General features: G+C 37.0%; 1 protein-coding gene across 1 annotated transcript; it reads right to left on the bottom strand.

Annotated features, from left to right (window-relative positions):
• Positions 1-7,233: 7,233 nt before the first annotated feature.
• Positions 7,234-8,496, bottom strand: LOC119769456. The gene has a single exon (XM_038261943.1). The coding sequence runs from the start codon at positions 8,494-8,496 to the stop codon at positions 7,234-7,236; it is 1,263 nt and encodes a 420-aa protein (XP_038117871.1).
• Between the last annotated feature and the right edge of the window lie 14,385 nt (positions 8,497-22,881).

The raw sequence follows: 22,881 nt of genomic DNA, 5'->3' as shown, positions 1-22,881 counted from the left end.
ATTTTTAAATCCTAGGGCGCCTTCAGACAAACCTCATTTAAAAATATCGCTCCTCGACTTGGCGACTTTGCGACTAACTGCGACAGCACTACACTGGAACACTGAAATGTTTGGTTGACTTTCCAGAAAGAGTGCATATGACTTGAAAAAAGAAAGGGCGCTTCAAAATTGAGCCAAGAAATTGGTGAAACTTGGTGCCAACCCTTTTATGGTCAAAAATATCGTTTAACTTGAATATTTTTCCTTAAAAATTTAATAAATTTAAACAAACAGCTAAGTAGATGTCATCTACTCAAATCTACCCATAAGCACACCCTGTTCAATTTTTTTTTCAGCCATAAGGGCGCCTCCAGTCAAATTTTCAAATTAAGAATTTCAATACAATTTTTTAAGTCGTAGGGGCGCCTCCAGTCAAAGTTTTATATTGAGAATTTTAATACAATTTTTTAAGTCGTAGGGGCGCCTCCAGTCAAATTTTCATATTGAGAATTTCAATACAATTTTTTAAGTCGTAGGGGCGCCTCCAGTCAAATTTTCATATTGAGAATTTCAATACAATTTTTTAAGTCGTAGGGGCGCCTCCAGTCAAATTTTCATATTGAGAATTTCAATACAACTTTTAAGTCGTAGGGGCGCCTCCAGTCAAATTTTCATATTGAGAATTTCAATACAACTTTTAAAGTCGTAGGGGCGCCTCCAGTCAAATTTTCATATTGAGAATTTCAATACAATTTTTTAAGTCGTAGGGGCGCCTCCAGTCAAATTTTCAAATTAAGAATTTCAATACAATTTTTTAAGTCGTAGGGGCGCCTCCAGTCAAAGTTTCATATTGAGAATTTTAATACAATTTTTTAAGTCGTAGGGGCGCCTCCAGTCAAATTTTCATATTGAGAATTTCAATACAATTTTTTAAGTCGTAGGGGCGCCTCCAGTCAAATTTTTATATTGAGAATTTTAATACAATTTTTTAAATCCTAGGGGCGCCTTCAGACAAACCTCATTTAAAAAATATCGCTCCTCGACTTGGCGACTTTGCGACTAACTGCGACAGCACTACACTGGAACACTGAAATGTTTGGTTGACTTTCCAGAAAGAGTGCATATGACTTGAAAAAAAGAAAAGGGCGCTTCAAAATTGAGCCAAGAAATTGGTGAAACTTGGTGCCAACCCTTTTATGGTCAAAAATATCGTTTAACTTGAATATTTTTCCTTAAAAAATTTAATAAATTTAAACAAACAGCTAAGTAGATGTCATCTACTCAAATCTACCCATAAGCACACCCCTGCCAGTGAACATCTGAAATTACTATCAAGTTTTCAAAAAACATATTTTGATTAATGAAATTTTAAAATTCCTGTTAAATATCAGAACATCTTCGAAATGAGAATTAAAAATGTTGCCAAGTAGCCAACAAGATCCTGTTCTGACTGGTCACAATGTTTATTAATTTATTATAAAGAATTACTTTCAAGTTATTAAGAAAAATATTTTCAAGAATTACGCAAATTTGTTTTTTTTCCATTGATTGCAATGAAAATTTCTCATTAATAGATTTTTTTTCTGAAAATGTTTGTATTTTCTTAATACGAACCGTCGAAAAATTTCGATGAAGATTATGTAGAGATTATTTTTTAAATGTATGGTTGAGAATTTCTCAAATAAAATTATTACTACACTTAACTCATTTCTTAATATGTCCGCCTCTGAATATGTAATTTCTTTTGAGTTTTGAGTAATGTTTTTTTCAAAATTTAAACATTTTGGCGAAAAATAAAAAGATCAGAACATTCAAAAATTAATGCTTCATTATTCAAAATTCAAATTTCATCAATTCGAAACTTTTTTTTATATTTTAATAGTTTTTCTAAACAATTTTTTAAAATTCAGATTATTTCATTCATATTATTAAAATTCAGATTATTTCCAAAATCGTAATTAAAATAATCCAAAATTTCTAAATTCAGAATTTTAAAAATCTCCAAAAACTTAAAATCAAAAATTCAAAATTTATAGAAAAAATCAAATTTAAAAAAATCAAAATTAAAAAACAATATTTGAAAACTAAAAAATATAAAATTTAAAACAATTTTGCAAACAAAAAAAAAAACAAAAATCTCAAAATTCGCAAAAAAAAATTCTTAAATTCTTGAATTCTTAAATTCTTAAATTCTTAAATTCTTAAATTCTTAAATTCTTAAATTCTTAAATTCTTAAATTCTTAAATTCTTAAATTCTTAAATTCTTAAATTCTTAAATTCTTAAATTCTTAAATTCTTAAATTCTTAAATTCTTAAATTCTTAAATTCTTAAATTCTTAAATTCTTAAATTCTTAAATTCTTAAATTCTTAAATTCTTAAATTCTTAAATTCTTAAATTCTTAAATTCTTAAATTCTTAAATTCTTAAATTCTTAAATTCTTAAATTCTTAAATTCTTAAATTCTTAAATTCTTAATTCTTAAATTCTTAAATTCTTAAATTCTTAAATTCTTAAATTTTCTTAAATTCTTAAATTCTTAAATTCTTAAATTCTTAATTCTTAAATTCTTAAATTCTTAAATTCTTAAATTCTTAAATTCTTAAATTCTTAAATTCTTAAATTCTTAAATTCTTAAATTCTTAAATTCTTAAATTCTTAAATTCTTAAATTCTTAAATTCTTAAATTCTTAAATTCTTAAATTCTTAAATTCTTAAATTCTTAAATTCTTAAATTCTTAAATTCTTAAATTCTTAAATTCTTAAATTCTTAAATTCTTAAATTCTTAAATTCTTAAATTCTTAAATTCTTAAATTCTTAAATTCTTTAATTCTTAAATTCTTAAATTCTTAAATTCTTAAATTCTTAAATTCTTAAATTCTTAAATTCTTAAATTCTTAAATTCTTAAATTCTTAAATTCTTAAATTCTTAAATTCTTAAATTCTTAAATTCTTAAATTCTTAAATTCTTAAATTCTTAAATTCTTAAATTCTTAAATTCTTAAATTCTTAAATTCTTAAATTTTAAATTCTTAAATTCTTAAATTCTTAAATTCTTAAATTCTTAAATTCTTAAATTCTTAATTCTTAAATTCTTAAATTCTTAAATTCTTAAATTCTTAAATTCTTGATTCTTAAATTCTTAAATTCTTAAATTCTTAAATTCTTAAATTCTTAAATTCTTAAATTCTTAAATTCTTAAATTCTTAAATTCTTAAATTCTTAAATTCTTAATTCTTAAATTCTTAAATTCTTAAATTCTTAAATTCTTAAATTCTTAAATTCTTAAATTCTTAAATTCTTAAATTCTTAAATTCTTAAATTCTTAAATTCTTAAATTCTTAAATTCTTAAATTCTTAAATTCTTAAATTCTTAAATTCTTAAATTCTTAAATTCTTAAATTCTTAAATTCTTAAATTCTTAAATTCTTAAATTCTTAAATTCTAAATTCTTAAATTCTTAAATTCTTAAATTCTTAAATTCTTAAATTCTTAAATTCTTAAATTCTTAAATTAAATTCTTAAATTCTTAAATTCTTAAATTCTTAAATTTTTAAATTCTTAAATTCTTAAATTCTTAAATTCTTAAATTCTTAAATTCTTAAATTCTTAAATTCTTAAATTCTTAAATTCTTAAATTCTTAAATTCTTAAATTCTTAAATTCTTAAATTCTTAAATTCTTAAATTCTTAAATTTTTAAATTCTTTAATTTTTGTAAGAAAATATTTCAAATATTGGAAATGAAATTTGTTTCGGAATTATTCGAAATTAAGTGTGGAATATGGAAAACAATCTGTATTAAAATTCATAGATTTTGAATTTTTAGAATTTCGAAATCTAAAATTCAATCATATTCAAATTTTAGATTTTGGTTTTTTGAGCTTATATTTTTAAAGTTAAATTTCATTTATTAGATTTTTAAATTTTGTTTATATTGGTTTATAATTTTCTATTTCGTTTATATTCGTCAAAATTATTGTAGTGTCCCTCTGATTCGCAAAAAAAAATTTTTGGTGACACTTTTCTTGACGTCTCTTTAGGTATTTTTTAAAAGGATTTTTTGCTGTCATAAAACGAGTTTTTTTTTATCAAATACTTTCTGTATTAGTTTTTTGTTTGGAAATAATGTTTCTTGAATGTTTGTCGCGATTTTTTTATATGGCGTGAATTTCGCACGGATTGAGGTTTCGGTCAGCGCGGATTTGGCGCGGATTTTCTTTCGACTTTCCCGTAACAACCCTGCATGTCCACTGGTTTCTTGATCCGGAACAGTCAGAACGGATTCCCGTTGGCCACTTGGCAACATCTAATTCTGATTTCAAGTAAATTCTGAATTTTTACAGGAATTTTAAAATTTCATTTATCAAAATATGTTTTTGAAAACATGATAAAAATTTCAAATATTCACTGGTTCCCTAATCCAGAACATTTAATACGGGTTTTTGTTAGTCACCTGGCCACATTTCTGATTCTAATTTTGTATTAATTCTGCTATTTCTAGAAAACTAGAAAATTTCCTAATTAAATTCTGCTTTTTTTAAATCTATAAACATTTCAAGTGACTACTGGTTCCCTGATCCGGAACATTCAAAATGGGTTTCCATTGGCCACTTGGAAACATTTCTAATTCTGTTTTCAAATAAATTGTGATTTTTTCCAAAATTTTTAAAAAATCTGTAAAATAAATATATTTATTTTAAAATAATAAAAATTGTGACTACTGAAATAATAAAAATTGTAACCACTGGTTCCCTGAACCGGAACATTCAGAATGGGTTTCCGTTGGCCACTTGGCAATATTACTAAATCTGATTTTAAATAAACTGTGATTTTTTCCAAAACTTTAAAACAAATCAGTAAAATAAATATATATTTTTTAAATTAATAAAAATTGTGACCAGTCAGAACAGGTTCACGTTGGCCACTTGGCAAAATTTTTAAGTATGATTTAAAATAAATTTAGATTTTTCTAGAAATCTAGAAATATTCTTAATTAAAAAAATGTTTTTTATTTAATTAATAAACTTTTTATGTGATTTCTGGTTCCCTGATCTGGATCAGTCAGAACAGATTCTCGTTGGCCACTTGACAACATTTTCAATTCTGATTTCAAATAAATTCAGATTTTTCTAGAAATCTAGAAAATTTCTAAATTAAAATATGCCAAGTGACCACTGGCTCGCTGATCCGGAACAGTCGGCCACTTGGCATCATTTTTATTTCTTATTCTAAATACATTCAGATTTTCCAGGGATTTAAAAATTTCATTAATTAAAATATGCATTTTTAAAATTAATTAAAAATTCAAATTTCCTCTGGTAACATGATCCGAAACATTCAGAACGAGTTCCCGTAGGCCACTTGGCAATATTTCTAATTCTGATATCGAATATGTTCCTAATTTTTACAGGAATTTTTAAATTTCATTAATCTAAATATGTTTTTTGAAAACTTGATAAAAACTTCAAATGTTCACTGGTTTTTTTTTTTTTTCCTTGGATGGCCCACCTCTTACCCATACACAGTTTTTGTAGCATGGAAGGATTACGAGCAGATATCTTTCGATAATTCTATCGTCTATTATTGAGAGTGTCCTTTAATCTAACTCTACTTCCGTGTATGCCCATCCGTTCCTCTCTTACTTCATCTCAAGGCGCTCTTACAAAATCCTGTGTAGAGTCCTTTTGTCTTTCACTCAGATTGCAGCTTCCATTTAGGGTATTGAGATCATTTGCTATCCCACACACATATGAGCACATAGGGTTAAAACCGCGCCCAGATTCGCGTTACTTTTGATCAAGCTTACATCATATGAGGCCCAAAGTGATCCCATGCGACATGTACCGATAATGAAGATGGCCGGCCGTCATAACATGCTCTTCCTCACAGTACAGTCGTGGTTCACTTTTACTCCATCGGTCGTTGACGCACGAAATTCTTACACAAGTTTTTGAACTCGTTGATGTTCCTTGTGTTCTTTGCTGCTTCCGGTAGCTGGTTGTACATGCTGTATCCTTTGTAGAACAGTGAATTCTGCGTACACGCCTTCCTGCACATCTGCAATCTGAGATTGTCAGCTCCTCTGGTGTCGTGCTGATGGATATCCCTCCCGTATACCACCGTACCTGTCAAGTATTTGGGCGCCATCCCTTTAGTTACACGAAACACAAAAATTAACGTATTGTACTCGATCCTTTGACGAACAGACATCCATTGTAAACAATCCAGCATGTTTTGCCTTGGTGTTAAACGATCACATTGTAAAATTAGTCGCATCACTTTGCTCTGCAGGACCTGCATTCTTTTCAGTTGTTGACGAGTTGCTAAAAACAGGATAGAGGCACAGTAGTCGAAGTGAGGAGCAATCAGGGATTTGTACACGTCTATTTTGGCTTCAGTCGTCAGGTAACGGTTAATTCTGCAGAGTACTCCAAATTTTCGGGCTGCTTTCCGTATTGTGTAGTCAATGTGGTCATTAAAGTTCAATTTTTCGTCCAGCATCACTCCGAGGTATTTGATCGTCTCGACCCTCTCGATTTCCTCGCCATCTATCCGAACCGCTCTGCTTACGCCGTCGCTTGGTCGTGTGGTCACTATCATGCATTTTGTTTTGCTGACATTCAGCTGTAGTTTCTTCCATCTCAGCCATTCGGTAAAACTGGCAAGCTCAGTATTCATCACGTTAAAGCACTCTTCAAAGCTAGTTCCGGTCAGAAACAGTACAGTATCATCAGCGAAAAGGTTTACTTGAACTCGTCTCAGTGCTTGCTTCAGGTCGTTGATATATAAAATAAAGAGAAGCGGTCCAAGCACACTGCCTTGAGGAACTCCAAGATCTACTGCCATGGCTGCTGACGTGGAGCCGTTGTAACGAGTCACCTGCGTTCTGCTGTCCAAGTAGCTGCTAAACCATTTGAGCGCTGAACCGCGAACACCGTAGCGACGCAGTACTGCTTTCAGTTTGGTTCGGTCAATGGTCTCGAAAGCTCGCTTCAGGTCTACGAACACCGATAGGACAATTTTCCCTTCTTCAATTGCTTGTTTCCATTTCAGCAGTAACAGGTTGAGCGCTGACTCACAGGAGTGATGCTTTCGGAAACCAGACTGCTCTTCGAGTAAAACTTTCGTCCGATCCACAAACGCCAGGAGCTGCTCCTTTACTATAGTTTCCAAAACCTTTTCATAGAGTGGCAAGATGTTGATTGGTCTGTGATCTTCCGGGCGCGTCGATTTCGGTACCTTAGGTATCGGTATCACCAAAGTCCGCTTCCAGGTTGTGGGAATTCTCCGCTTTCCAGGGATCTGTTGACAATCGCCAACAGCTGCTCTCCAACAACGTCAAATGAATCCGTCATGACCCGTTTAGTCACGCTATCAACACCAGCGCTGTCTTTTAACGAGTAGACTGTTTCTTTCAATTTCGTCAAGGTGATTGGTTGAAGCTCCGTTAATAAGTCCTCGCTGCCATCTTCGTTTACCCTTACTTCTGCTGGTACTACTGCTGGTTCCACCTGGGCTGGTGGGATGTTTCTATGGATTGTCTCTACACTTTTCACGAAGAACTGATTCAAGCGTTCCGCCGTTTCCCTCTCGCTTCGCGCTCCCTCGAAAACAATTTCCATTGGAGGTTCTCCACCAGGCCGAATCAGCGATTTCAGGCTTCTCCAAAGCTTCTTGGGATTTCCGTGACAACTTCGAATTTCCTCTTCTACTGCCAGGTTCTTTGATGATCTCAATCCTCGGACGTAGCGGTTTCGAAGCACTTTGTAAAGGTTCCAATCATCCAGCCTTTTTGTATGTTTGAAGGTCCTGTAGGCATCATCCCGCTCGGTTTTCAGGTTTCTCAGCTGCTCTCCATACCACGCGTTTGAGACTTTCCGGTCATTGCTGCATAGATCGGTCAGCTCCGCAACCGCCGTCGCCAGTGTTGAGCCAAAAGTTTGTGCAGCTTCTCCAACGGTCACTCCAGCGTCAGCTCTCCTCAGTTTTGCTCGTAGCGCAGCTTGCAGTCGTTCCTTTGTATACCGTTTCCAGCTAACGTAACTCTTTTTCTGCTCCGGTAGGTTAATCGTGGTTTCTCCGACGTGAATACAGATGGTCTCGTGATCAGTTATCTTAAGCTCTTCAGTGACGCGCGCCTCCACCCCCTCCAGGTTTGTAAAGACAAGGTCAATAATTGTACTGCTACTGGGACCCACACGCGTCGGTTCTGATACTATCTGCTTCATCCCTAAGGCTTCGGTAACGTTCTTCAGCTCACGTGCGTATCCCGGTTCGTTCCATCGGATGTTGAAGTCGCCAACGAGTAGATTTGTCCTGCAGTCCTGGAAGACCGTCCTCAGCCAACTCTCAAAGCTGTCTATGAAACCAGCGTCACTGCTGCTGGGAGAATGGTAGATTCCTCCATAGATTCCATTGAGCGTTGTACTTTTCACGTCGATCGCCAAGAACCAGTTATCTCCTGCCACCGTATTCGAGACAATCTCATACTCCAAGCGGTCGTCTACATACACCATCACCCCACCCGTGTGTGCTGATCTGGACAGACAGCAACTGCAACGGTAATTCTGGATCTCAAATTCGTCTAGGTCGTGCTTTTCTGTCAAGTGTGTTTCCGTCAAAAATACTATTTTAGGTTTTGTGTTCTGCATCATCAGTTTCAGCTCGTCAAGATGTGATTTTATTCCAGCAATGTTCAGGTACAGTATTTCTCCGCATTGTTTTGGTTGCTAGATTGTGAAATCCACCATTTTGTTCCGTTTTTCCTGCTCTTTGATGAATACTGGACATTCGCTGCTCCAAGCCGAGTGGTTGACATCAATGTTGAGTTTGCGTTGCACGCGTAGTTTCTCGCAGTTGGCACACTTCTCTGTTTCAGCGTTACAGTCCTTCCATTCGTGGTCTTCACTGCAGATTGGGCACACTAAAGTCTCGGCCTTGCAGTCCGCTCCCTTATGGCCGTATCCGTTGCATTTGTAGCACCTTGTCACTTGAAGCCCGTCGAAAACACGACACCGATTCCAACCACAGTTAACTTTTCCCTGCTCCAAAACTTTGAAAAATGTCTCCGCGTCAAGCTCAACGAATGCAGCATGGTTGTTAAAGCGCCACTTCTCGATCTGGAAAGTTTTGCGCAACTTGAAGTGTTTCAGATTCGCAAAGACGTCATTCTGCTCCACCAACGACGCTCTCAGCTCTTCTTCACTAAACTCGTCACTCATTCCGATGATTTTGATCGACGGCTTCATGCTTTCCCGTAAGCGAGCCTCAAATCGACCTCCTAGCTGAGCATCCACGCTTGCTTTTAGCACTCCGACTGACGCTTCATCCTTCAGCTCGACGATAACTGAACCATTTTTGCTGCTGGTGACGCGTTGAACATTCAAATTCTTGGCGCTGATTTTCTTCTGCACCTCTGCTCGCGCGTCTTCCACCTGTACCCCTTCTTTTGGCTTGATGACAACGACTGGATCTGGTTTTCTTGCCTGTTTCTTTTTGACCTCCTCCTCCGTGACTTTCACCCGCTTTCGAAGCGCTTCAGCAAAGCTTGTTTTCGGCGTCACAAATCCTATTCCGGTTTCCTCAACATCCTCTGCCCTGTCTTCCGCTTTCCGCTTGCCTGCTGCTGCTTTTGCTGCCGATCGAGTAAATATTTTACGCGTTACTTCCGGTTTTTCCTCCGTCACTGTTTTTCACATTCGCACGCACTAACTCTTCACGCACTATTTTTGACAGCCGAATCAAAGTTTTTCACGAAATCAATCACGCCCGTCATATTGTTCAATTTCGCGTCAATATCTTGCAACATTTTCTCACAGTGTCTGTCGTCATATTCTTGCAAAGCCAGACACGTATCGCACACAAATACTGCGTTAGGCATCTGGCGAAATATTGCTATCCCTTCTGCCGGTGCCCTAGGCAAGCATCTCACATGAATAGAGAGTCTGCACTTCCCAAAACAATCGACAGACTCGTCACCGTCCGCGATCGGCGCTGCGCATTGTCCACACGGGTACGAGGATACGTTTCTCCCTCCCTCCTTCCCCTCGCCCGTGTCCATCGCCTCGGACATCGCGCCGGGGCAAAATAAACACACAATAGACGATCGTGATACTTAGCTTCGGGTTGCAGGTGAAAACTATTCGGCCAAGTAATCAACAGTATAGACCATTAGTCGATTAAACTCCACCGTCCACTTGAAGCATTCACTTAATTCGTCACTTTGTACAAAAAATCTAGTCCTTCAGCGGAACAGAACACCCAAAAAATTATGATAAACGATCGGGCATTAAAACTGCAACTGTTGCTGAGTAACACAATGGTTGAAGACTGGTTCCCTAATCCAGAACATTTAAAACGGGTTCCTGTTGGTAACCTGGGCATATTTCTGATTCTGATTTTAATTAATTCTGATTTTTGTAGAAAACTAGAAAATTTCCTAATTAAATTATGCTATTTTAAATTAATACACATTTCAAGTGACCACTGGTTCCCTGATCCGGAATATTCAGAACGGGTTCCCGTTGGCCACTTGGCCACATTTCTGATTTTGATTTTGAATCAATTCAGATTTTTTCCAGATACATTGAAAATGTCTTAATAAAAACTGCTTCATAACATTAATAAAAAATATATAATTTCCACAGGTTCCCTGATCCGGAACATTTAGAGCAGGTTCCCGTTGGCCACTTGGCCATGTTTTTGTGGTAATATGAATATGAAGTAGCAAAGAATGCTTCAACAACACTTTTATTTATATCTGTCTGACACATTGGAATTGTGAAAATATTGCTTAATTTTTCCGGAGTTTCCGGATCCGGATTCACCGGAACCGGTTCTCAATGGCCACCTTTTCAATTAAACACCTTCAAACATGCTGGGACCAACATTTTTTTAGTTTGTATGGATTGTTTCATGCTATAGTGCGTTCACTTCGCATTAAGAGCAAAAAACTTCAAAATTTTGATGTTTTGCACAGTTTTGGCCAATATTCCGGATTTCCTCCGGAACCGGTAACGGGAACCGGCCAATGGGACCAAATCTTGAGTTTTTCTAACAATTTATCGTCGAATGACACCGGAAGCGTCCAAAAAGACCTAATTGATAAAAAGTTACAGAGAAAACAAAATGAAAAATATTTTCCGACGGGGGGGGATTCATATGCAAAACTTCTGCATTGAATATCTCGAGTTAGGATAACAATAAAAATATGCGCCAGGTTGCATTTTGTTCGGGAAGCCGATCCCTAGAGGAGCATTTTTTTTCGTGCTGCCAAAAAATAAAAAAAATATTTTGTTACGCTGTGTTATTTTTCTTCGGTACATGCTTATTGAGTACACGTTTTCTCATACAATATTACATGCTTTTGCTCACAAAGGTGATGTGCGTACTTTTGCATGCGATTTTACACAGATTTTTTTACTGTGTATGATCTCTAAACTTTTCATGGGCCTTCTATATGACCAAAGAAGCTTTTTAGTGTCATTGGTTCACTCATTCAAACAAGGGTCCTGATCTTCGGTTCAATAAACAGAAACCACTCACTCATCGCCTATCCATTCATCGCCTATTCCAACCCGCTAGCAATCATGAGCGAATGAGACTCGCAAGCAGCCAGCGAGTGGTCCGAACTGTTCACTCAGCGAACAAACATCGTGAAAATATTTGCCTACTCCGTCGCTCGACGACACTCACACACTAACATGTTCAGCGAAGAGCCATTCTCACAAAATGCCAGCGCGGCAGTCTTTTTGTCTTCACGCCCTCAGTTTGCCATCAATTTGTTTTTTTCTTGGAGAAAGTTTCTTTGAATGGTGTATATGTTGTTATGAAATCAAAATAAATGCACAATTTAATTGATAACATTGATTTTAGGCAACCCAAATCAATGAGTATAACGCAGCGAATCAGAGAAAAAATGTTTTCAGTTCAGAGTGATCGGAGACGATCGGCCTGCACGAGCTAAGTGATTGTAGATTGGCCATGAGCCGATCAGAGAGAGAAGGAGAGTAGAAGAGAGAGTGTTCGGGAGCGAATGGTGTGAAAGTGACAAACGGTAGGAATTCATCAGGGCAGTAACCGTTGCCTGCTATTTGTGCTCACGAATGGAGTGGTTGATTTTGAGCATTCAAATCTCCATACAGTCTTGGCAGCTGTTGAAACAAAAATGGTACGTAAATATTTACAATCTGTTATATTTGAGGAAGCTTTCTGATCGATTTGATACCTTCGACATAGTTGCAGGAATTGATGAGGATTATTAAGAAAAAATAAGCTTGTGGAAAAATGCAGATTTTTAAATAAGCTTACTTTTCATCAAAAATTAATTTCCCAACAACAATGTGTTTTGATTTTTGGTATTTATTTTTGTTTTAGGAGAAAACCGCAACTTTTGAATCAATGACAAATTTGGACAAAAATTCTTCCAATGAGTTTTTGATAAAATTATGTTTTGCCTTTCTTACTAAAGAAAGGTATAGGTTTTACTTTATGGCTGGTTTTTTTTTCAAAAAAAAAAGGAAATTGAAGTCAAAAAGTTTTCAAAATGGCTGTAATATTGAATATTTGTCTAGATTCTGAAATTATTATATTTAGAAAATTTCGAAGAGATCATAAAATTTCACAATTGTTTCATTTTTCAGCATTGTTTTTAGAAATTTGTTAAGTACATATTACAAAATCTGGGTAGCTGTAATTTATCAAACAAGAGGTCCAATCTGCAATGTCTGTTAGACAATTTTATTGAAATTTCTCTTAACTTTTCGAAACATATATTTCCAGAAATGGACAATAATGAACACTATTTTGAAAAATCGAGAAAAGGGGTTTTTTAAAGTTAAAATTAAATTTTGATTAGGTTTATTATGAAAACGGTACACTTAATTTTAAAAAAAATCTGTACGGTACTTTTCGATTGCAAATTTGAACTAACATTAGAAACTGAGGTCAAAAAAATATTTAACTGAAATTTTTTTTTCTAAAACCCACAAGTTTTCAAAAAAAAAAATCATCACTCTTCATTTAATTTATTGTTCATACTTAAGGCTACCAACTTAGCCGATGGTATAAAAATAACAGTTAAAAATTATTTTATTAAATTGGGAATTGTGGACATGGAACGATTAAACTGAGTTGTAACCAGTGTGTTTGTAGTGTTAAATATCGGTGTGAATCGTCGCGTTTTGTATAGTTTTTTTGTGTAAATATTGCCAAGAAGACGTTGTGTTTGTCGACGGGGAACGAGGAAGTCTCTCAACAAGGCAGCAACCTGTAGCTGCACGTCCCACACCGTGCGTTGATGCCGCTAGTCACCACCAGATGTCGCCGCTAAAGAACATCGCATGGGCGGCCATTGGGGGTGGTGAATGTTCGAAGGATGCAATGACGGGTGATATGAGTTGGCACGTGAAGGTTAAAGGGGGCTTCTGGGAACCACCATCGCGATTGCTGGATCAGAAAGTCCGGTGATCAAGTGGCGAACGGTTGTCCGTAGAGGCAACCAAGGGAGTACCAACCCGCAATACCAGCGTTGGTAGAGTGTCCGTTGGACGGACCAGTGGAACCTGATACCATCAGGACAGCGCCCGGAACTCGCTACGTTCCGAGGAGAGACGAGAGCAGGAGCTACTCGTGTGTTTTGGACATCCAGGTAGGAATGTACCATCCCAGAAGCATCCCAATACGAGCCCAGATCCCCAGCATTAGCAATCTAACCGCCATTTTGTCCCGCGTAGGACCCCTTTGTGTTTCACGGTTCACTTTGTGAACACTTGTGGTTTTCACCCTGGTCGTGCTATTTCCGGACCGGTGAACCACCCTACGAACCGTCAGCGTCCCCGTTGGCACTGTTCGTGCGCCTGGCCGTGACCGTCAACTCCGCGACCCGAAACCCGTACTGTACCGACGGAGTCCTTGGACACCGTCGAAGCCTGTTGCCCGTTACCAAGCACAGGAAGGGCGCGGACGGCAGGCGAGGGTCCTCGAAGGCTGCAGCCGAAGCGTCGGACCCTCCGATCCGACTGACAAGAGGCCACCCCCATTGGGGAACTGCAGAAGGAGCGTCTACGTCAGCAGGAAGGAGCAGCGACTACGGCAGAGCGGCGATACGGGGCCCCGAGCGAGTCAACGGTGCACCGGAAGTGTAAAGGAAGAAAGAAGAAGGACGAGTGAGGTAGGAGATAGTATCTAAGAACGTGGGACGGGAGATGAGTGCTAGAGGAGAGGAAGGGATCCCTGAATAAACCTGTCGACTGAAACCGGAAATAAACTGTAGCTTCCCTTAGGCAACATAGTGTTTTCTTGGCTTAGGAAATCTCGAGCGTCATGCCGATCCTGAGTGTAATTATAGAGTACCATCCCGTGTTTAGCTCTACCATACTGGAAGCACAGCTCAGCAACCTCAAGTTGTTATAGAGTGCTGAAAAATTTCACTATGAAACATATGACTTGCACGTTTCAAAAACAATCGTAAAATCAACCGTTACTTGCCGAATCAAATCTTAATGTTTTTCTAACGTTGAAAATTTTAAGGAATGTCAAACCTGTCAAAAATTATTTGTTTATTATGTTCATTTCATAGATATTCAAAAGCTTTTGAATGCTTTTGGATCTATTGGATAAATTGACTTTGTAAAAAAAATAAAAGATCAATTGATCATCATGTTTAAACTGAGGCAAACCAGATAACTACCAGATAAATTATCGTTTCGTTCAATAAAAATGTGTAATATGCTAAAACGGTAGTCAAAGCCTTGGCTAAAGCAAAAAAGCATTCAAATACGAAAAAAAATCCATACAAAAATCCGGCCTCTTAAAAATCCGCGAAGAGTGTATAAAATCCGTATGGCAAGGATAAGTTCCATACAGGCGGTATTCATACTTCAATAATGGTTCAAAATTTGCGTTTTTGTCCCGTAAAAAATGATCAAATGTTAATGTTTATTAGGAGAAACTTACCATTTCTCTAGAAATTCTCAATTTTTTTTGTGCGCCATCGCAGCGTGCCGTACTCAAACACTTAGGAACCCAGGATATATTAATGTGTAACTTGATTGTTTACACTTTTTTACCACACGGAGGAAAAAGAGTTCCCAAGATCGTGAACAATCGTTCATGAAAATAGGAACCACGAACAAAGTGTTCAAACTTCATGGTTCCCATTTTCATGAACGCTTGTTCCCGATTTTGGGAACTCTTTTTTCTCCGTGCAGGAGCCCCGCCCAATTAAAAGTTCGCAAGCAACTCCCCTTTGTAGATTTCTCTGAAAACTGTGTTAAAAAAGTGATGAGAATTGGTCTTAAAGCTTAATGCGCCGAGAAGTGGCGTGTTGTTTTAAAAGAATCAGACGATTAGAAAAATTAAACGGAAAAAAATTCCTGAGTGTCACTACACTGTTTATTTGTGAATAAATGTTCGATAGCCTAATAAAAACATTGAATTTGCTTAAGTTTCTATTGCCAGTGATGGAAAAGCATACTTTTTTTTAACACCGAAAAATCAAAGGTGAATTAATCGTCAATCATTCTGACAATTCCCGCACTTCTTTCAACACCCTTTTCATATCCCAATCCACCCCCTTATCATTCAGCAACAATCGAAAAGCACGTGAAAACTGCACTGCCATAAAGAAAAGCTCATTAAAACGTCTTTATTAGTGGTTGGGCCCCCAACCAGCAGCGGGGTGGCTACTTCGCGAGAAAGGACTGGAAAAATAAGTTATTGCAATAATCAAGCAAGCAAAAAGAGGTAAAGAAAACAGCAGAAAGAAGTGTGGTAAAACGGGGTAATCGTTGCTAATAAAGGAAACCACTGTCGAACGGTGAGTGTTTGCATAAAAAATTACTCAACTCTCTGGCGAGGAGAGGCATTGGCAATCGCAAAGAGCAGCGTTTTGTGTGTTTGGATAAGTCTGCCTTTTTGCCATATTATTACGAGACCGATTGCCATTTGTAAGGTATACTTATTTTGAGACTATTGGAAATAGGGTTATTGGGTCATTAAATGACTTTAAAATGATTTATTTAAACAAGTTTCCACGTTAATTTTTTCAAACCAAAAAAAAAATAATTTGTATTTTTTATGTTTGACAACCCTATTTTCTGTGACAATAATCGACAGCTAATGTTTGCCTTTTCTAATAGGCCTCTACCCTCTGAGTTGGGGGGAGGTCACTTGAAGCTTAAACCCCGCGGGATAGCCGGGAACGGGGGGTCCACCCGGACAAATATTAGCTGTTTGCACAACATCATCTTGTCGCCGCGCTGACGTCGAGGGCTCTTCTAATAGCTCAGGTTGTACAGTTAACCGATTGTTGACAGTTGATGGAAGAGGGAGAAAGGTTGGACATCTGTTTCGAAAAAGTGCTAATTTTTGATTGCCAGGAGGATGTTCTTAAGTGTTCAATCAGTTTGGTGAAGGAGTCAATTAAAAAATCATTTCTCGAGAAAACCAAAAAAAACTATTTTAGGACAATGGAAGGACCCCCGTCGGGTGGCGATTGCAATGGATTAGGGTCTTAATTTTGGCAGTTTTTCACTCTCTCTTATTTCTATTTTGATGTGGGAGATCTACCACAAATCTCATTCTACCTGAACCGTATCGATGTCAGGAGATGGTATCAGTGTCACATTTCGAGCCAAAAAAAGGACACTTTCTGAATAGTGTGTGATTTGTAACTCTCTTTTCATTTGTGCGAGATCTTCCCAGAGATTATCCTCCTCGACCCGTAGGTTGAGATGAGGATTTGATGAAGTCGAAAAAGTCGGTTTTGTTAGTTTTTGACGCATGAAAGCCGTGAAGATAATCGCCAACAATTATTGTAAAAGAGACAAGAGTCAGAACTGCTGAGATGGGTACCTCAATCAGTTGGTGGACTTTTGTGTTTTTTTGCACAAACAATGCACAAAGGAAAATCTAATTTTGGGAAATCTATTCAAAACTCGTTAGAAATTTGTAGAATAAATTTGTTCAGCAGTTCAGAGTAAGGACTACGTTTTCTTTTGAAATCGTGAATTCCTAAAGAATCATATTGAAACATATTTCTTTAAAAAAACAGGAAATTTAAGGGAATATTTTTGAATATCAACTAACTGTTAAAACAAGGTCATGTGCAACTATTGGAAAACAAATCGTCGTACGGATTTTTGCCAATAAAAATATCATAGTAGTCTACTTCATGCACAGAAAAAAAAAATCGGGTAAATTTACATCATTAATGATGTACCAAAAGTGCACGTCATTAATGATGCGAATTTACATCAACTTCATTGTAAAATTAAATGCCATCCGATGTAAACGTCGCGAACAAAAAGTTCTTTGAAAACGTGTAAATTTCCGATGAAATCGACGTAAATTTACCCAAGCGAGAAAAAAAATTTACCCCGTTGAATCTGGAATCCGATGTAATTTTCAAATGATTTCATAGCCAAACGCAGTTATGTTAACTTTTATTTTCTATTTAATTTAATTAAGCTCCGTTTGATCTTTGACTTGTTTGGTAAACTAAATCAATTTGACATATCGTAAACCGAGGTGACATTGATAGCCGGGGTGACTTTGATAGGTTTTAGATTTTTCCGCAAAATGAAAAGTTCAAAATACGTACCAAAGTTACCCCGGCTATCAATGTCACCCCGGTTTACGGTATGTAAAAATTCAATAATGTTCGAAACTTGTCAAAATCGATTGAAGTGAGCGTTATCAAAAATTAAGTTAGGAATTTCAGTGGCTTGAAAAATATTTGAAAATATTGTTTATCGGATTCTAAATTCAACGGAGTATTTAACATTAGAAATTAGTTTTGGACAAAATGCTAGTTTCTACTATAAATGAACACTTCTGAAGAAGATAATCTTTATAAATAGACTCACCAAAACTATTCCCAAGTTGAGACATCTTGGACAATCGGTCGGAGAAAAGCAGCTCAACAATTGTGATCATGTGACCACTCCAAGCAGTGTCTTGACGTCAACGATGTCTTAAATAGGGGTTCATTCTTAGGGCAAATCCTAAAACGAAAACATATTTGTTCATGTTTAACTTCTTATTATTAAATGTTCAACTTACTTACAAGGTGTGCGCATGTGTGCAGAACCCCACTTCAGTTGAACTTGAACTTGAAACTTCTGATCTCTTAGGCAGAAGGTCGCTAAAAGGGCTTAGTCAAAGGGTCGTTGAGTTGCTCGCTGCACTGCCTGCCAGCAATATACGCAGCGTCCGCCGTGATCATGTTGTAGACGTGGCTGAAAATGAGTAGCAAGAACTGATTACAATTAACAAAAAAAAAAACAATAGTCTAACTCACTTCTACGACATCAATCACCAGAAACACAACATGACACCAAACGATTTAAGTATTTGTGTTGCTCGGCTCGATGATGCTGTTCACTGATGCTGTCTGACTTATGGCACATTTTCACTTGTTTGTCCCCTGAGTCGCTAGAAAACAAAAAAAGATTATTAAACAAAACTGCTTACTTGTTCGGTTTACTTACTTAATCATTTAATAGTCAGTTCTTATGTCCAGTGTGTAGTCTTTCAATCCACAATCCTGCCAGGTGGCAGCTAAGAATCCGTCCCTGTCACTAATCTTTTGCTAGCTGCGGTGAAATCCTGGTTCCTTTGACGCGACGTCATCCTCTTCATCCACCAAACCAGTCGTGAACATCCTAGCGCCATCCGGATTTACACTGCTGGCTATGATGGCTCAGAACGGTCTGCCCCTAGTGCTCGAGACGGTCAGGAAACAAACGGCAGCTGGTTCCTGGCAGCTTCGATCGATCGGATCGGAATTTTAAATTAATTTAAAACAGGACTGACAGGCGTGTTTCTCTTGAGAAGAAAAAACATATTTTGACAATGGAGCACCCGATTCGAGTGGTAGAAATGACAGTTCTCCCATAAGGAATACATTGTAGAAAAAAGCAAAAACTGCTCGAATGGAAAATGCTCCATTGATTTGCGTCTCAATGACCTTGAAGAAAAACAGACTGGCTTGATGTTGTCGGAGTTGAGGATGGGTCATGGCCAGCGTTGCTAGAATATTTATGGAAAATCTGTACTTGACTGAAAAAGTCTGTATTTCAAACAAAACAATGTTATGCAGTCACGCAGTACGTACACGGAATCGGTTGTTGCGTTTGAAATGGAATACGTAAACGATTCGAATTGAATTCCGTTTCTGAATTCTGATTGAGTTGACTGGGAAGTGGACCAATTACGAAGTGTAAAATAAGAGTAGCTACCAGGAGTGAAATATTTTAGCTCAAATTTCGTAACTTTTGATTGTTTTTATAAGACAGAAAAAGGGTGGTTTACTCTGCCCCCAAGTGGTTTTTAATTTAAAACTTCCACCACCAAGCCTCTAAATGAATTAAAGGTTCCGTTGTTGTTTGTTTACCTTGGTAGTACCATCTTTAATTGCATTTATTTATTGTAATTTTTTTTACCGAAAAGAAGCAGGTTTTTTTGTCAACATTCAAGTGGCTTTTTCTGTCCAAGGAAAATTGATCAAATAAACAGACAATCAATCAGTCTAGTAACATTGTAAGCGGCCTAACTTTTTCAAACAATCTAACTTTCCAGAAAGCTTATTTGAGAACCTCGAAATAAACAACTTGTTCGTGTTTTTGTCAATAAATTTATATTTTTGCTCAGAATAACTCTGACTCAAGGCCGTTTCAAAAACACCCGAAAAGAAGAAAAATAAAATTTCATTGGATCTTCGCTTCGCTTCGCTTCGCTTCGCTAGGAGACGGTGATTTTAGCGGATTGCAGACTGGATTTCGCCATGTGATGTGATGATTGTCTAAGCCCAAGTTGCCTAGGATTGATAATTGGGAATAGAACCAATTCCACCTGAACTAGATTCTCACCACCATGACAGCCGTCCATTGCCGGCCGCTCCCATCTCTGCATTTGCCTTTACGCCCAGCAAAACTCATCAGCGTTGCCAAGCTCAAAACATAAGTTGCCAGATCGATTTAAAAAACGTTACTTAATCCACCTTCAGGTGGTTGGTGCCTTCCTCTCATTTATAGTGATTCCAACCCCCCTAAAGTGTCCACATGTTTATGGATTTCCCCTAACGTTCGCAGCACCTAAGAGGTCCTAATAAAAATAAGTGATGAGTAAAAAACAGACTGCCTACAGACTTTTTGTCAAGATTATACAGACACGGCCTTTGAGGAAAATGGCATCCCTCTAAACGGCTTTTTCGTGGCGATCAGACCCGACCAGTTGAGGTTATGTGAATTCAGACCATTTTTTAAACTGCTTTTAATTTAAGATAGGTAAGTCAGATATTGAAAATTCTTACTCCACCTAAAAGGTCTTCTCATATGCTTTCTAAAAATATATAACATGTGAGGGTTTCATGAAAAAACCATCCTTTTTACCATAATTTTAATTTTATATGAAACAGTTTTTTTAACATAACTTTTTAAATACATGATAAAACTGCATGAATTTAGATAGCAACTTAGGGGACGTTAAGACGGATCGATTAAAACCATTCCGGCCAAAATCGGTTGAGCCTGTGACGAGATATTCCAGTGACATTGATTTGGTACACATGTCTACATACAGCCAAACACACAGACATTTGCTCAGCTGGTGATTCTGAGTCGATATCAAGCAAAACAATGTAAAAGGACCGAAGCCGAAGTGTAAACAAAGAGTCTATCATGCTCACGTCAGTTGATGTTTACATTTGGAACGAGCAGGATAGACTCTTTGTTTACACTTCGGCTTCGGCCCTATTACAATGTTTAGCTAGATATGTACAAATGAAGGTAGGTCTAAGAGGTCTAAATGAAAAGTTCATTTTCCGAGTGATTTTATAGCCTTTCCTCAGTAAGGTGAGGAAGGCAAAACTTAGACCAGTCTCCCAATTTAGGGTCTCTAGCATAAGCTCCCGGAACAAGACGTGTAACGAAATCCATGCAACTATTTTACTCAACCCAACTAATTATACAGTGTTGAAATATAGCTGACGAGGCCAGCTATTGTTTTACAATTCGAGTTTTGTGTAAACGTTACCTGAAGCATAAGAAATAGTTCAAATTGTTAAAATGCTTATGCGCCCTTTTCTCGTGTTGCTCCAGAATTCTAACAGCAGAAAATCGATTTGCTGAGGATAGAATAAAAAATACTCAGAAAACTCCCTTACCCACTTTTGGGTAGAACTGAAGATGTATTTTTTTGTCGGAGTTGAAATGCCAGCTCCGACACTTTTGTTTTGACGGCTTGAAACACGGCGCCTGATTCGCGTCTGTCAAACGGGTCTGCCAAACGGGTTCTATCAGAACAGTTATTTTTTCTTTGTTGTGATGGGCAAAACAGTTTAAACTTACATCTTTTGGCAAAAATAGTAAAAAAATGCTGTATAAAAGAAAAAAAAAACTATCAAAAACTGCCGAGTGTTAACTTACCGAGTTCAGCACCCTGGAAACGAATCTACTAAGGGACGCTGAAATTCTTCCACGCTGCTGAAGATCAAATCTGTTTCCGGCAAACCTACAATCGTGATAAACGCCTGCTCTTGGCCAAAAACGATCGGGACCCGATCATCGGGCTAACTCCAAAGGAGCTGCTCGCCAACCATCTGAACATCGTCGTGCTGGAGAAAGTAAGATGACGGAACGCCCCGATGACCACCGTATTTGAAGAGCTGACCAACATGAACCAACAAACAGGATACTTTCGATTTGAACAATCAAAACAGGCGGCACCGATGAAGTCCTGATGTGTGTCCGTGACTTGGTAAGTTTGAGCAGAAAAACTGCCGACGTTCCGTCCCGTTCCGTTCCAACCTTGCTTGCCTCTCCGGTTTCGACCAGCAACTGGACTTTCTCCGTCATTCACCTGATGGGTTTAAAGCTCATCATGCATCAACTAGAGCGATTTATTAAGTGCAGATTATTCTGCCGCTTGCAATTCTGCTCGAGACGTGAAGAAAATGTAAAGAACAATTGCATTCTGCTCAAATCTAATGTAATTTGAACGGGATGCAATCCGTATTTACAATGTCGATGAGCCTAAAGAAAAGTGTCACTCGAATTACTATTTGTTTACATTAGGTATCATTATTATTGCAACAAACCTGAGCGAAATCCAGCCTTTGCTTCACTGCTCACAAAACATCTCAACAATGAACTGATTTGTTTTTGTCTTCCGCTTGAACTGTCATCCGCAACGCAAACTTTGCAATTTAAATTTAAATGCTGTACGAGTGTACAATTAGAAAATTTTACATCGGAATTAAATTTACATGCTTTTTAAATTCACAAATTATTGATTTTGCAGAAACATAAATCAATTTACATGAGATTCATAAATTACATTCAAACTCAGTTTACAACAAGGCTCTTTAAATGCAATACAACGTTTTACAATGAATTTCAAAATTACGTTGAGCATGTTTACATCGAAAACATGATTTCAGTGCCGGGTAAATTTACACTTTTTTTTCTGTGTGATTTCAAAAAGGGACTTATAAACCCCAAACCGGATTAAATGACACCAACCCGTCAAAAATTGTGTTTAGCTCAGTATTTTTTGTGTCACTTTCGTGTGTATCAACCGACGCACAGTGGGCTAAAACGGGTGAAAAAACGGATCTTTTGGTGCCCTCAGTTTCTGCCTGTCAAAAGTATCATTTTAATGTAAAAAATCACGAGAAATCAATTGGTGACACTCTTTGGTGGCAAATGACGGCAAGGGCCCATTTCGCCCCATTTTACCCATTTTATTGTGTTTTTTTTGTAAATACCTTGAAATTACATTATTTCTTACAGATTCAATGATGTTCCATCAGTGCGAGTGGATGGTTGTGTTTGTTTGAAAAGTGAAAAAAAAGGATTGTGCAGAGTCCGATTTCCGATGCCTTTCCGTCGGGTCGCAAG

This window comes from Culex quinquefasciatus, chromosome 1 (assembly GCF_015732765.1).
Source record: "Culex quinquefasciatus strain JHB chromosome 1, VPISU_Cqui_1.0_pri_paternal, whole genome shotgun sequence".
NCBI lineage: Eukaryota > Metazoa > Arthropoda > Insecta > Diptera > Culicidae > Culex > Culex quinquefasciatus.
Note: the sequence above shows the minus strand (reverse complement) of the source record. Positions and strands in the feature narration are given on the sequence as shown.

What these genes read in the sequence shown, in the direction of transcription:
- LOC119769456 (XM_038261943.1), bottom strand. Translation starts at nt 8,496, where the DNA reads ATGGTGTATGTAGACGACCGCTTGGAGTATGAGATTGTCTCGAATACG.